The following is a 15,653-nucleotide window of genomic DNA, read 5'->3' as shown; positions in this document are numbered from 1 at the left end:
ATACCCCCATTTATCCCGCTATGCTTTCTCTTCTCATAATATATTATAGGAACTCTGCACCTGACCATTGGTGACTTAGTTTTATCCAGATATACAGTCATTTGATTGTTATGTGTTAATTGTTGCTGTAAACCAGTGCTGTAAAAGTGCCACTCAAAGCCAGTTTCAACAGGCCCTCTTACAAAATGCTGCCCTTTCTTAAGAAAAAAAGACAGTATCGAGGTTGATTTGGCTTTCTGTGTTGACGACATGGTGGCGAGGTGGGTTGTTTTCAGAATAGAAACACACAGCATGCACTGTTTACCTCCTAGTCCTGCCAGCGAGATCCAACCCCCTCCTTGATCCTAGCTAATCCTCTGAGCTAATCTCCCCAATCATGAGTGAGAGCCAAGAGGAAAGACAGGAATAGTCAGATTGTTACACCACAAACTCTGCCTTTTTTACCACTCAAGCCTTTCAATGGGAGGAGAAGTCTCAGGACTCTAAACCACCATCAGTCCCAAAGGCAGGAGATCCTTTGGGGGGCAGGACCATGTGTACCACTATGATGGTCCTCACCACCATCGCTCTCATCCTGAGGCAGAGATTCTCCAACAAGATCAAACCGTGAGTACTGATCATGACCTCGTGATTTTCAGCAGGTTACTTTTTCCAATGCCTGACAAAAAAAAGACAAACTCAACAGCAAGAGTCTTGAGAGAAAATCATTAAGCGCACATAAAATAAATACACATGAAATACTTCCACCCATACAACAGATCTGAAGACACACGGAAAGTGCATGTCTGTTTCATGTGTGGGAGTGTGAGGGAGGTGGGGTGAGATTTATCTGCACCATTGATTTGAAATCACTCCTTGTGATTATTTTAGGGTTTGCCTGAAGCAGCAGTGTGGATTAAGTGGCTCGATACATAACAACAGTGTATTCCAGTTTTCTAATGGAGAGATGAATGAAGCGGAAAGCTTCAGAGCTCTTGAGCTCATGGCTGCTAATTGACACAAAGTGCAATCTTCTCAGCGCCCCCGGCCCTGCTCAGCCACTCACACAGCAATGGCAAACAATACCGCGTGGCCACGGCACCGTGGAGCATGGCAACAGCTAGCTTACACAATTATGAGCTAATAAACAGCAAAACCTTCGGTTTTTTTAATGAGTTCACATCCTTTAACAAACTGTTTCCACATAACTGTGTATTCAAGAAGGCACTGTGATGATTAATACTGAGCGCTTAATATTGAGTATTATGTTCTGTATCACCCGTCACAGGCAGAAAGAGGCGGATGAGAAAGACATGCCATACATGAAGAGCAATGGAGCAGCAGAAACCCAAAAATGACAACAGGGTAAGGACACACAAACAATCAAGTCAATGAAAACAGACTGATAAACTGATATTCATACGTAAAATCACTACCGCTTTAAGATCAACTTTGCACTTCACCTTGAACAAAACTTATTTGATGCGAGCAGTGTTTGTATTTTTGGCTCTATTTTACAAAACACTTGGGCTAATGCTACATTCAATCAAACGATTTCTCTATAGCGTATAAAGTTAAATTGAATTAAGTTGTAAATTCAAAATACAATATGCACATAAACACCAAAACTGCGAATCACAGTGGGTGAAAGCGAGGCAGTGTGTGTGTGTGTGTGTGTGTGTGTGTGTCAGTGTGTTGTGGGAGGTTTACAGAGGGGGCTCCAGACAAGGGGAGAAAGTGGAGCAGTGGAGCATGTTACAGAGGCACAGATGCATGAAGAGCTAAGACGCCTGCCCCACATTTAGCTTTTAAGTATTCACTGCTACACTGCTAATACTAAATGATTCAAAGGCAGAACAACAATCCATCATCTCTTTGGAGGGTTATTATGAATACATTACCTCCCTACAACCGCACCGTTTAATGCAGCTGTAAAAGATCTTAATATAAAGTCATAAACTAACTGACCACGACTGCTGCAAAGGGGTGGCCACAGGCCTTTGATGTGTTATCTTTCACTTGTTATTTGGACCATTTTTATAGAGGCGAGTGTATTCAGCCGAGTTAGGGTGATTTGTTCTTTTATGAATGATTATTTTCCTTCATCATTCATGACTTTGCATGTTTTATTTCTCTCGTGCTCCCTCTCCCCGGCAGACACGAACTAAGACCAGGGTAGGCCACCATATCAAGCCTGGTGAGCATCACGTGAGCTCTGTCATTTGCTATATTTGACCTAGAATCGACAAAAAATACAAATGGACAAATTGTCTAAAAAAGAGCACATATTTGTATTTCCTTCACAACTTTTAAAGCACCAAACCCTGATTTCTCTTCTTTTTTTCAGTGGCCTCTGCTATCAAGACGTATTTCCCTCGGATACTACAGGAGAGATTTCCTGTAGTCTGTTTGTTGTTTCATCTCATTGATCGGATTCTGATTCATCTGCACTTGACAGCTTGCGCCAACACCCCCACCAGATTGAAAAAAAAGAAAGAAACAATGAGGCCTGTTTTGATCATGGCTTCCCCTATCTGTCCTGCAGATGCTCACATTACTGGAACAGGAAACAGCAGCTGAGTGAACTCCAGCTTGGAAGATGAAGCCTCACAAATGCTGTGTATTCATCATGGGAACTAAATTTACGATATTGTTGTCTGTTTCAGGACAGATATGATCAGGGTTTAAAGTGATAAAACATGTTCTGTGCCTCCACATAAAAACCAGCCACAATCACATCTTTCTGTTTTGCTTGCTTTTAAAAAATGTAATGATTTGTGTTAAATGTATGTATGAGGACATGTGAGCTTTGACTGGGTGTATCTTAAAGAGTAGCTCCTCTTAAGATCTCATAAGTGACCTAATTTCCAGAAGTCATATATTGTACTGTGTGTGGCAGGTAGTGCCATTCTGTGAATCCCTTAAGGGTTTATGTTGTTCTCACAGGGGAAGTCCACTGATTAAATAAGCAATGAAATGCATTTGTGTGCTTCTGAATGTCAACTAAGATTGTCTCTCGTATGCACTGAGAATGACTGTGTTTGTTTCGCTGATGACTTATTAAAAAATTGTTCATGTGTCTTATAATAACATCAGTGAAGCATTTATTTTCTTGTCTGCGCAAATGTGTCATGAAAGAGCACAACGACCCCCTCCTAACAACTCCCCATCACCACCCCACCGCTACACCAATACAGCAACAAGGAAACAAATTATTCCTGCATGCACAGGCCAGAAGTTTTAAAGAGAGGTTGTTTGCTTGTTCACCATGGTCGTGGAACAAATGTCTGTTTTGTGATGACGGAGTTGGAGGAGCAGAGGAAGGCTGAAGTCTCATAAGGAGGGTGATTTGCCTTGTTATCATTGTGCTGGTTAAAAGTGCAACATCAGGCCTAGACCTCACTGAATTAAACATAGGCTTCTGAAGATATATTATTCAGCTCTTCAGTTTTGTTGTGATTTGTTTTGTCTAATCTTTTAAGCTCTGATGCCACCTGGTGGTGAAACCGTTTGGTAGATTTCACCAAGTAAGTAAGCAAGCAGGTAAAGGTGTCAAAGGAAGTCCAAAACAAGCAACTTCATAATTTAAACGCAGCCCAAAACAACCACCCTCGCTGACGCCTGTTTCCTTAAATGGTACGCTAAAAACTACTCCACCCACAATGCACTGCGAACTGTAAACAGGACATGTATGTCTCGCGCCGGTTGATACGGTTGTGGTAACGTTACTGCTGCCGTGAATTATTTTTTTTCCACATAGATGCTTCTGATTTGCCTTTTGCTTTTTGTGCAGATCATAGCTAAACACTTTGTGAAGAGAATCACAAAGTTTGTGTTAGAGGACTGAATTAGCTTAGCTGGGCAATATGGCTAACGAACAGGCTTGTACGTGGTGTAACGTTAGTGTGTAGCGGCTGTGTGATTCGTTTCAGTGTTAACTTCAAGTAAACTGGCCAATGTTTAAAAGGATAAACACGACTTTATTGAAGCTTTAAACAATATGATATGTAGCCACATTAACTAATTACAATCGTGTATTGTGTCGTTAACGTGGACGCTAACATGGAGTGCAGAGTGGTTACCAATGGAGACAGGAGACGCCTAATCAGATTGAGCTAACGTTAGCTAGCTAGCTACTCTCACATTTAGCTAACGTTACCAGGAGAGATTCAACATGGTGAGTCAAACTGGTGCCTGTATCAAAATGTCCATGATTGATCGGTGTTAAACGCATGTTGTCAATCACTTTGTATGTATGCAATTGATTTGCTCTTTGCAGTGGACCCAGGAGTGACACTGGGTTTATCTATTCGAGCTGTAAAATAACTCGATATATTTCACTGTTATTTACAGGCTGCAAAGCTGAAGGGCAAACCATCCAAAAGTAAGTTACTCACGTGTTATTTGAATGCTGTACCCCATAGTTATTTACTACATTACCTACATTATTTTACCATTGCAAAAATGAACTTTAAATCAAGTCATGTTTTTATATAGCCAAAAATAACATCACATATTTGTCTCAGAGGGCTTTATAATCTGTACAGTATTGATGTCTGTAGATCCTCAAATAATCTGGAGGATCCCTCCAGAAAAACGGAGAGACAATATAGCAGCAATGTGGTAGAGAAACAGAAATAAATTTACAACCAAGATTTTCAATTTAACAAGGCTACAAAATACTAGTAATACAGAATAACAGATATAGCTGGTAGCTGTATAATCAGTCTGGAGCATATGCACACATAAAGGCCAAGGCAACTTAAAATGTAATAAACTGAGTCCCAAGACTGTGTAAAAGTGTGTCCCCTCACGGTTTTCCCAAGGTTCCTTTGGAGATGAAGATTTGCTTGACAGTTTATTTGATGATAAAAGTAAGTGAGACGTTTTAGACAAACAGTATTATCATTATGATATAGTCACTGTGAAAGCTTCATGTGCGATAATACTTTCTCTCAACAATTTACTCACCAGAACGCCCAGGAAGGGGGAAAGCAACTCGTGGTGGAGCACTGAATCGGTAAGTTGGAGGAATTCAAGAGTAACATACCACCAACTATAAATGATAACTTCCTGTTTGTGGGTTACATTATATTTTCTTTTCCAGCTCTTCTGCAACTGATAACATCTTCAGTATGCTAGCAGAGGAGGTAAATAAGGATGGTGGGAACACTGAGGTATGTAGACAGAGATGTGTAAAGGGCCACATAGATACATGTTCGAGATACGTTCATGTTTTTCAGATGATTTTATTGTGTATTTGTTAATGTTTTCTTTTGTGTCCTAGGACTCTGATGTCTCAGCAGCAGATCCCAATGACATACTGAGGAACATGAAGGTAGGTCACTATAAACTGTGGAAATGCTTTGTCGATGTCTGTACATGGTCTTAGGTATTGTTTTTCTGTCTATCCTTGTACAGGACATGGATGATATGGATGCTGACCTTTTTGCATCAAAGAAAAAGCCCAGTTCAGCTCCTGCACAAACAAAGCCGTTTGGTAATGAAGGGCCAAAGAAAGACTCTTCCATGTCAGAAAGTAATGTAAAACCAGAGGGAGCAGGTAATTCAGTGCAGAGTGTTCTTGCATGAATTATTTTCTCATTATTAGCTTCACATTATTACCGGCTTTGAAGTTTACATACAGTTTAGCAGCATTGTGAGAGAGCTGAGTCTCCCCCTCTTCACTCAGATGAACCCACTGCAGGAGGGAAGAAGCCAAACTCTGCACCTTCGTCTACAGCACACAACTACAGGAAGTTCACTTTCTCTGGTGAGTCAGCCTTTTCCCTCCATCATCTGACACTGACACTTTATATAACTCAGCAGTTGTTTACTGATGGCTTTGTTTTTCCTCAAACTGCTGCATTGATTTAGACAGTGGTGGTGATGACGAAGGTCTTGGTCAGACACTTCACACTAAAGGTACATCAGTGCAGATGTGTGTTTGGCCTTTTACTTGTAGTTGAATGACACCAGTGGGTAGTTTGAACAGGAGACAATAAAAAGTGACAGTAGTATCCCTCCAATAAATCCTACATTTGTTGAACTCAGTACCTTATATTAAAAGGAGTTTCCAATATTTTGGCCCCCTCATTTACATATATGAGAGGGACAGTATATAAAAATGCCTCTCAATGAATGCTCACTGTATAAACATAAAGTATGTGCTCAGTTAAATCTCATAATTTGAAGAATAATTTAATGTATATTTTTTATGTATAATGGTAAGTATCACAATCTATTTATATATGATGCCTCTTTATTACTTACTGCTTTACAGTCTGGTGTCCAAAAGCAATATAAAAAGAGTAAAGAATCTAATTTCCTCTGCAGATCCAGACGACCCCCTTGCTGATCTACTTGATGACTTGCTTCCAGATGAAACCAAGCCCGAATCTAAATCTAGCACACAGCGGGCCAAACCTGGAAAATCTGCGCCATCTCCAACAGCATCTCCCATCCTAAAGACTGAAACATGTGAGCCTTACCTGATCCAGAATTCTTTATTTTTAAACTTTTTCCATGGAATCAAACAAACACTAAAGTAGTGGGTTTTTTTTGTGTGCGTGTGTATTCTTTGTTCATCAGCTAAGGCAGCAAAGACACGAGGTGATCTTACATTCGATGATGATAAGGATGACCTAATGGATGCACTCGGATTTGACAGTGACAAAAACAACCCCACAAAAAAAGAAACTGCGCTTTGGTCCAACAAGGAAAGGTAACAGCTCTGTTTTGACTCTTACTGTCCCACTCTTATTGTTGTCCTTATTTATAGTGCTCAAATGATAAATAATTACTGCTTTAGTGCTTTAGTGGGGTGCAGCTAAACACAAAGCCAAACACTGGCATATCTGTTCTTTTCTACTTTGTTTTGCCTTCACTTTGCCTGTTTTTGCAAAAATGGCCAACTTCCCCTGCCTTCCTTTGTATTTAAACATGGCACACAGTTTATCTTCACTCTGTCCCCTTTTCCTCTGCTGTGTGTAATCTCAGGAGTGAGCCCCCTCTGAGAGCTCGTACTAGACTAGATGAGATTCTGGAGAGTTTGACTTCGCCTCGTCTTCTGGAGCGGCCTCCAACAGGCGAGTGGAAGGACCAGCCTCAGTCTCAAGAGAAGCAGCAACAAGAGAAGACCTCCAAAGTGAAAGGTAGTAGACCACCGTAGCCTGCTTAGCATAAGTATGAGCAGGTACCGTTTTAAAAGAATGAAATATTGAAAAGCTCTTTTTGTCCCCGTTTACAGAACCACTTTTAGAAGATGACCTCACATTTGGCACCTATCAGCCCACTCTGGTATCCACGCCTGAGGGGCGCCAGTCCCGCAGACAGTCTGTCAGGTGTGTGTAAAGCCCAATCGTGGTGTTTTGCAGTCTGCTTTTTGCCTGCCATTGGTAAACTGAACACTCAAATTTTTTTCTTATCAGATTTTCTACAGAGGATGTCAGTTTGTCTACCCCAGAGAGGAAACCAAAACCCACCACCCCCACCTCCACTCAACACCGTAACTCCGCTGACTGGCTAGGCCTCAAGACAAACGATGACCATACCTTTCTAGACGGTGATGCCAAAGAGACCAAGATCTCAACAGAGTCTCCGAAGGCTCCTTCCTCTCCTTCATTAGAGAGAACACCCTCCCTGACTGCTACTCAGGCCACATCTGCTGCTGGTGATAACATCCCCAAGCTAACCAAGCCAGAGGTCTCTAAAAGCCAGAAGAGAGAAGAGGAGGAAGAGGAGGAGGGGGCTGACTGGTTAGCAGGAGCACTGAGCAGGAAGAAGGCTCTGACGGTGTCACACACTGAGGCAAAAACGTCCAAGCAGGAAGACTCTTTAGGGCTGGGAGAAGAAGTGGATCTGGAATCGATTGTTAGGTATTGTGGAAGCTGCACGCAACAAAGAAAATGCAATGACACTTACCAGACAGAAGCTTGTTTCTCAGCACTGAATGTTGACCTGCTCTTGTTTTCAGTAAACAAGTCACTGCACAAGCTCCCGGGGGCGCAGAGGACACTCTTACATCTGTCAAGGAAACTAGGTAAGATATTCGTTGTGTAAATCCATTAAACCCACGTACTGTAAGTGACAACATTTTGCTTTTTATTTCCATTCTCCTCTTGTTTTGTGCAGCAACACTTTTCTTGGACAGCCCAGCCCCACTGCTCACTCCACTCCTGTCAGAGAGAAGAGGACCATGCAAGGTATTAACGCACAGTGACCCATCCAAATAACCACTCCTCAGTTACATTTTATAATAAAATAATGAATTCAGATTGCATAACAACCATACTTTTCAAAGCCATCTTCCCTGGCAACTCTGCACATTTACAGTAGAAGTATTTCTTTTTTTTAACCCATTAATTAATCAGCCATCATGTCTGACATTCTGACACACCGTACAGCATGGTATGCACTTACAAGACACACATCTAATACCTCATTCTATCCATGTTTGTGTGAATCATCAACTCACATTCTACCGCTCCTCTCATACAGATACCATTCCCACTTGCCCCTCACCTCCACCACAATCCCCTTCTGTAGTTACCATTTATACACCCACCACCCAGCAGCCTTACCCCCCCCGCACCTCAACGTCTGCCTCACCAACCGCTCTCCAAGCTAAAGTAGACCTTGGACAAACTCTTAGTTCCTCTCATCCATTAGATTGCCCTCCTCACGTTACTGGTCCCTTGCCTGTGTCCGCTGCTGGCATTAGCAACACCCAACCCCACCAGTTACCACCCAATAAGGGATCCGGGGTTCTACGAGGGCCCAGTCAGGCTTCAGATGAAACCCCGCAACAGCTGCCATTGCTCAGCCCAATGTCTGCTATACCGCCTGGCTCAATGTGGTGTAGGTAATCTTGGGGAAATCTGAAGTAGTTTTAGATACACTAGCATTTTTCACCATGGCTTTAATATTTAATGTGAGCAGAACAATATGATATATTACTCATGGTTGTTTTCTTTCCAGCAGTTCCACAGCAAAACCAAATGCAAAGTACATCAGCGGCAGTCCAACAACAGGTATTTGTGCTTTCCTGATGTCATGATTTGAGAGATTGTGTAATATAGCTGTTTTTAATCCCGTCCATGTCTTCTGAAAAGGTGACGCTTCCAGCAGACAGTCTGCAGCAGTTGCTTCTACAACAGCAGGTCAGGAACAAAAAAGGCTCTACTTGCAGATTTATTCAAAATGTAACAACGCATTTATCACCTGGTTTGTTTCTCCTAAAGATGATGCAGTCTCAGTTGCTGGGTCTGGGGGGCGTTGTGGATGCAGGGGTCCTGCAGAGACTCAAGGAGAGAGAGCAGCAACCTGGAGACTATCAAGCTTTACAGGCTCGCATCATCCAGCTGGAGGGACAGGTACGTTAATGCTGTTGTAGTGAATCATAAGAACTGTGTGTCAGCTTTATTTTCAGAAAGGAATAATAACCTTCCCTAGTGCCCCAACATCCCTGCCTTAGTTACCTCCATGTACCTGAAACTCCTGTGTGTGTTGCTGTCCAGGTGAAGACCCTGCAGCTGGAGCGAGACCAAAGCCAAGTGATGCTAGGGAATGTCCAGCAGCGGCATAAAGAGGACATGGAGCTCATGGAGAATGCACACAAGTAGTTTATTCCTAGACCACACAGTGCATCTGTACATGTTTAACATACATAATGCATAATTCCCTGCACTTCAAGCAGCTTGTGTGTATCCGTGTGCTTAACACACACTGTGCACGTCCAGGGCTCGTGTGAAGCTGCTCGAGGAATCGGCAGCCCAGCGGGACACACAAGCGCGGCAGGAGTGTGAAGACCTAATGGAACGCCTGGCCACAGTAACACGATCGGCTGAGCAGGAGCGCTCAGAGCTGCAGGCTCAGTACCAGCGCAAACTGGCCCAGGCCCAGCAAGACAGAGACCGCGAGGTGGAGAGACTCCGAGACCTCCAGAGGTACATCAGAGAGACTCTAGTAATAGATTTATTCTATAACGATAGCAAATACTGTATTATGGCATGTGTTCAACAGTTATCAACATATGTACTGACTGAAAAACCATCATTACAGTTATATACATACAAAAGACTAAAGACAGGAAGAAACTGAAAATAATAGTTCCACAGGCACCACAAAACACAGTGACATAGCAATCAGTAAAGCTAGTCTACTTTAACAAAAAATATTCCTATGTGTTTTGAACCAATCAGATCACTTGGCTTAATCTTTATATTATATAATGCAGTTTTTGCACATCCCGTTTACTGAGTTATCTGGATAACCGAGCTGAGTAATACCCAGAATCCCCTCAAATCTGGAACACGGGCCAATGTCATGCCGATGTGACCTGTTCTGCGTTTTACTCAACTAAATTATTCAGATAACTCAGTAAGTCCCAGAATGAGCATATTGTATTTTATGATAAATAAATTACCATAAAGCTTACCTTATATTTGTCCTACTTTGCCGTCAAGGAAATCTATCTTGGAGATGAAGAAAGACCACGAGGACCAGGTCCAGAGACTGAGGAAATTAAAGGACGAGGAGATTGATGCAGTTACAAGCGCAACATCTCAGACCAGGTAATCAAAGGACACCAGTCCCGTTTACAACCATACCAGTAATTATACTCCTGTACATACTAGTAGTATGTTCTCTGTGTGATTACCAGTTTCAGTGTTGATATGTCTCTGATATACAGTATGTGGCCTTGGTCAGGAGATTTTTGTAATTTTTTGCAGGTCTCTCACAGTGGTGATTGAGCAGATGGAGCAGTTCTCCTCTCGGCTGGGGGAGCTTTCTTCTCGGGTGGAGAGCACACATGAACACACGGCTCATGGCCTGGAGCAGGGAGCACGGCACAGAGACGAGCAGCTTCGAAGTAACTCAGACACACCGACACACACTTTGTACAAATAGGTCAATATAAAAGTTGTCTAAGAGCATAATGTAGTCGGTATCACGTTGCAAGTGGGTTAAGGTCATTAACTGAATGTGCGTTTCAGTGATGCAGGACCGTCTGGCCCAGCAGCAGAAAGCCATGGCGGAGGAGAGAACTTACCTCAAGGAAATCATTTCCAGGATGGACACTCAGCTCAATGAGCAGCAGAGACAGCTTGAGAAGGTCAGGGTAAAAATAAAAACAACAATTTTAGGATAGCTGCATTTGTTTTGACATAGCAGTCTATCACAAGTGTACCTGAAAGGGAAAGAAAAAAACAAATGCTTTTCCCCTTAAAGTCTGATGATACCTTTTTTTTTCTTTTCTTTTTTTTTTTTTACCCCTCAGGAACGCTGGAAGATGACAGCAGAGCAGGCCAAGGCAGAGTCCACCCAAAGAGGCCTGGAGGAAGAGCGGCGTGCCCTGAGCATGCAGATCAACATGGAAAGAGAGGAGCTGGAAAGAGCTAAGGTGAGGCTGATCCACATCAGTGCTGCTAGTGGACAAGTGCAAGTCTATCTTGATACCATACGTCTCCCCCCTTACCTCTCCTGCCTGTAGTCTTATTTCCCCCCCGGGGATCAATAAAGTATTTCTGATTCTGATCCTGTTCCCATCAGAGTGCACTGCTGGAGGAGCAGAAGTCAGTGATGCAGCATTGTGCAGAGGAGAGGAGGAAGCTGGCAGCTGAGTGGGCCCACTTCCACACTGTGGAGAAGCAGAGGCATGAGAGGGCTGAACGAGAGGTCAGCAGCCTTCTGGAGAAGAGAGAGGGATCCATCATCAGTCTGGCACAGGTGAGCTTCACGTTGATAGAAGAGGGGCGTCTTACGACTGCTTTGTGGACTTAGATGTCTTTTAAATGCTACTTTTATTTGAAAAGTAAATCCAGGCTATATCAATGTAATGTTCTCTCTGTTTCTGTTGTAGGAACAAGCTGACCTAAAGCTTCATACTGCAGAGCTGAAACAAAAGAAGATGGCTGTGGCGCAGGAGAGAGAGACTCTGGAAAGACTAAAAGAAGAACTGGACAGAGACAAAGAGAGAATAAGCAGCACAGCCTTGAGACTCAAGACACGAGCCCACGAGGTGGAGGCCTTTAGCAAGGTACCCACCACACACCCCTACATGGAGTAAACAATATGTATTATGTTAGTTTTGACCACACTGTGTTCTTTGCAGCTTGCTGCAGAGAAGCATGAGCAAGGAGAACTAGCGTTGCAGGAGGCAAAGCGCGTGGAGGCTGAGCACGAGGCACGGCTGAGAAATATCCATACACAGACAGAGCGGCTGAGGCAGCAAGAACAGAGACAGCTTCAGGTGTGTCTATGCAATACACTTCAGATTGAGCTTCTACTTTGCAAAAATGAATAGCGCATAAACAGTAACTGTGTGGTAGTACCTAAACACTTGTTGTTACAGGAGCAAATGCGGCTAAATCATCTACAGAAAGACACAGAGAGGCTGAGACAAGACCCTCCAATGACCTCTTTGCCACTTATGATTCCACCCATTTTACCAGGTGAGGTCAATTCTGGTTGAGTATATCGTTCAACAAAAACTAGTTACTCATACAAAATAAACCCATTTAATGTAAGTATATAACCAGGTTTTGTTATTTTTACTTGTAGATGCAGGTTCAGTGTTGCCAAACCCTGAGCTGACATCAACCCTAAATATTCTCCCTCCTACTTCATTTGCCAACTCTCAGTCCATGGCTCTTCAAGCGAGTCTGGCTTTGTGGAAGTACACTGCAGAAAAGGTAACCAGGGAAGACACTTAAGATATAAGGTTTAAAGTCACATTTCCATTCTGGTTTCTAACCATGTTCTATTGGTGGCAAACCTTCAAAAAGCTGTTTGCTGATACCATAAAGGTAACTGGCCTGGTTTACCAGCTACATGTCAAACATTGACTCAACAGTTCATAAATCACAGGCTTCCAGGTGTGTTTTGCAATAATCAATTGCAGGATGTCATCTGAATAATAAACCAATGTCCTAGTGGTTTTAACATTTGATGGAGCTTAAAAGATACCATTTAAAAACATGAAACTACAACAGTGAAGAGATAATGATGAGTGAAGAGATGATTCTGATTCTGATTCTGATTAACTGCACAGGAGATTCCTTAATATAATTCAAATGAACACAAGGTTGTTAGTGTAGAGGCTTTTAATGTTAACATGAAACATGTTTTGGCTCACCCACAATTACATTTACAGTCAGCTATAATGGAAAACATCTACCGTTAGATTTGTAACATTTCTAGAAATAATGGTCTGAAACATTTTAATGATTATGTTCCCGTTTCTTGTTACTTTCTCCTCAGGACCGTGAATACCTCCAACAGGAGCAGTTCTTCTTGGACAATTTGAAGAAGAAATCTTACAGATCATCTTTCAACACAGATTGACCAACACATGCTGGGTGCTCCCAGTAGGATTCATGTTACTTTCCAGGTGCTGAAAACTTGAACATGCCACTGTGCTTAAATTTCTATTAAAACGTGTTTTAGAGCAAACAAGTTTTTTAATATACTGCATTTTTATACTGCATCATCAGACTTCTGATCAGTCCCAAGCTGGTGTTTTGTCCATTTCCTCCTCATTGATATCTGAAAGTAAAAAAAAAAAAAAAAAAAGGGGGGGTTAAGGTTGGCACAAATGTAATAAACTAGTCAATAGTCAGCCAAAGCTATACTGGTCCTGTATCTCCAGTCAAGCCTCAGGTTACCATGACTCCACACTTAAGTTCAGACAGGGATAACTTTTATCATCACTGGCTTGACTTCAATCAGGTATCAGTCTTGAAACATTTACCTGTTCTACTGTGCTCAGCACCCGTGGATCATCTTTTAGTCTTGCATTGCAGATGTTAACACCTGTACGGAGACATTTTACATTTAGATCATCAAGTGTTCAGTCTGTGCACACAAAAAAGCAAAAAAAGTGTTTGACAGTATTTCTCAGAACAGCCATTTCCATCGTCAGTTATCGCATCAGACGGCACTTCCTATGCAGCAGTTTTCATCACTGAGTCAGTGGCAACGTGGATCACAAGCAGCAGGGTGGTACAAACCTTTTCCCCGGGCTTCCTCACTTTGGCAGTCAGTGTCAAGCGAGACAGAAGAGCCATGAACCTGCAACACACACACATTTCATTAGTGATAGTTCATCAGCAGCATGTGACTCCACACACCAGTCTGCTGCGGGTCAGATACCATTGGTTTCCACACTTGTTTTTTCAGACAGGGATAACAAACTCATCATATGCAGAGAATCATTAATAAAAGCTTTAACACTTAACGTCAGTCTTACCTTTCATTACGATGAAAAGCTCAGCCAATGCTGGCAGGAAGATGAGCCGCATTCCCCATCAGCCAAAGCTGCCTGTTAAGTAAAAATATATTAAATAAATCAGACTTCAGATCTGTAACTAAAAGACATCAGGACATAAGCTGGGGACCAAAGGAAGGCCACGTTCCTGTCCCTCCCTCTTTAAGTAACGCGATGCAAATTAACATTTAAACGTGTAGTCCAGTAACTACGTGCTAGTGAATTAATACATTTTATCTGGTTGTCCAAAAATCACCTACTTAAAAACCCAATTTGCAACTTTTGCCTAACATCGTCTTCCTGCACGTGTTAGCCTTGACTCAATGATAGCTAGCAGGCTAGCACAGTTCACATGAAACCGTCTCCAGAGCTCCTCACATTTAAGTCTCATTGACTAATCATCAGATCATTACCTGTTCACGGCGGTTCATCTTCACTGAAGTCCATATTTAGACAAAAACGCATCATTACATGTGAAAACAACATGCTGGAGTTGGAGCTTCCCAGCTAACAGGTTACCGTCTACCACACCGCCAATGAAGGAGAGCAAGACTGGAAATCTCGCGTGATGAAGGTTTTATACGCTGTACACGTCACATCCCACGTGATTACTGACGGGGTGTGGTAAAAGTCCAATTTATATTTCCAATATGCTTGCGAAAAATGAAAATAAGTAGCCTACTATTCTATAAATTGACTCTACACAATTTGAGCTATAATTTAAGAGTAAATATATATGAAATAAATGATTGTAAACCATTATTATCATCAAAATACGATCCATGAAGCAAAAAACTACAACATAAACTGAGGAATGGCAAGTACAGTAAGGCCTTCAACCATCAAGCTTTTATATTGTCTCAAGGTTTGCTTGCTCGTGTTATTCTCAGTATTCAACAAACGGTTAGTCATAAAGATGTCATACAATAAAACACCTGTGCTGAAATGAATCATATATTGTCTTTCAAGAAAAAAAACCCAATATTAAATTATATAGATCATTCAGTTTGGCCGCAGACATTTTATTATTCCACCTTAAACTCATGTCAGATATGTTTATCAAAAAGAAAAATAGCTCCTTTACTTAAAATTGAAGGGGCAAATGCAGTGTGCATATGTATTTCAATACCTCAGGATGACATGTAAATCAAAATGAATGAATTACAGCAACATCTGCTCTCGGTGGAGAGATGTGCAAAGCCTCTTAACTGGTTCACAAGGAACTGTTTGATATAAGTGAGGCTATTAATTGGGATCATGTTCAACAAATAATTTGAAAATCTCTGATCTCTTTTGGAGGACATTTAGGGGGCATAGTCTGCCTGTGTGTCTAAATATTTAATAGACTAATTATGTGATGGAAAAAATGATAGCGAGTCGCATACCCAAAATGACACTACACCAG

General features: G+C 42.0%; 1 protein-coding gene, 1 long non-coding RNA gene and 2 other non-coding genes across 4 annotated transcripts; 2 read left to right on the top strand and 2 right to left on the bottom strand.

The window, feature by feature from the left end:
* Window positions 1–468: 468 nt before the first annotated feature.
* Window positions 469–3,052, top strand: LOC139300749 (uncharacterized). The gene is made up of 4 exons (XR_011598852.1): window positions 469–606; window positions 1,268–1,344; window positions 2,137–2,176; window positions 2,327–3,052. It is a non-coding gene; the product is annotated as an uncharacterized lncRNA (long non-coding RNA).
* A 793-nt stretch (window positions 3,053–3,845) lies between these two features.
* Window positions 3,846–13,444, top strand: LOC139299933 (fas-binding factor 1 homolog). Its single transcript, XM_070922888.1, has 31 exons — window positions 3,846–3,860; window positions 4,333–4,363; window positions 4,806–4,853; window positions 4,954–4,999; window positions 5,087–5,156; window positions 5,267–5,317; window positions 5,401–5,542; window positions 5,672–5,752; window positions 5,857–5,904; window positions 6,316–6,459; window positions 6,571–6,703; window positions 6,973–7,133; window positions 7,229–7,322; window positions 7,410–7,856; window positions 8,113–8,183; window positions 8,650–8,838; window positions 8,959–9,011; window positions 9,093–9,140; window positions 9,222–9,353; window positions 9,498–9,598; window positions 9,720–9,926; window positions 10,446–10,553; window positions 10,713–10,852; window positions 10,977–11,095; window positions 11,261–11,383; window positions 11,533–11,709; window positions 11,843–12,019; window positions 12,095–12,232; window positions 12,335–12,434; window positions 12,544–12,674; window positions 13,243–13,444. Exons 1-31 carry the CDS (start codon window positions 3,846–3,848, stop codon window positions 13,324–13,326), a joined length of 3,609 nt encoding a protein of 1,202 aa, XP_070778989.1. The 3' UTR covers window positions 13,327–13,444.
* Window positions 13,445–13,630: 186 nt separating this feature from the next.
* Window positions 13,631–13,700, bottom strand: LOC139300837 (small nucleolar RNA R38). The gene has a single exon (XR_011598857.1). It is a non-coding gene; the product is annotated as a small nucleolar RNA R38 (small nucleolar RNA).
* Window positions 13,701–13,876: 176 nt separating this feature from the next.
* On the bottom strand, window positions 13,877–13,950 carry LOC139300838 (small nucleolar RNA SNORD49). Its single transcript, XR_011598858.1, has one exon. It is a non-coding gene; the product is annotated as a small nucleolar RNA SNORD49 (small nucleolar RNA).
* Window positions 13,951–15,653: the final 1,703 nt, after the last annotated feature.

The sequence above is a fragment of the Enoplosus armatus genome, chromosome 17 (assembly GCF_043641665.1).
Source record: "Enoplosus armatus isolate fEnoArm2 chromosome 17, fEnoArm2.hap1, whole genome shotgun sequence".
Classification (NCBI taxonomy): domain Eukaryota; kingdom Metazoa; phylum Chordata; class Actinopteri; order Centrarchiformes; family Enoplosidae; genus Enoplosus; species Enoplosus armatus.
The sequence above is the reverse complement of the archived record's forward strand: the minus strand, read 5'-3'. Positions and strand labels throughout refer to the sequence as shown.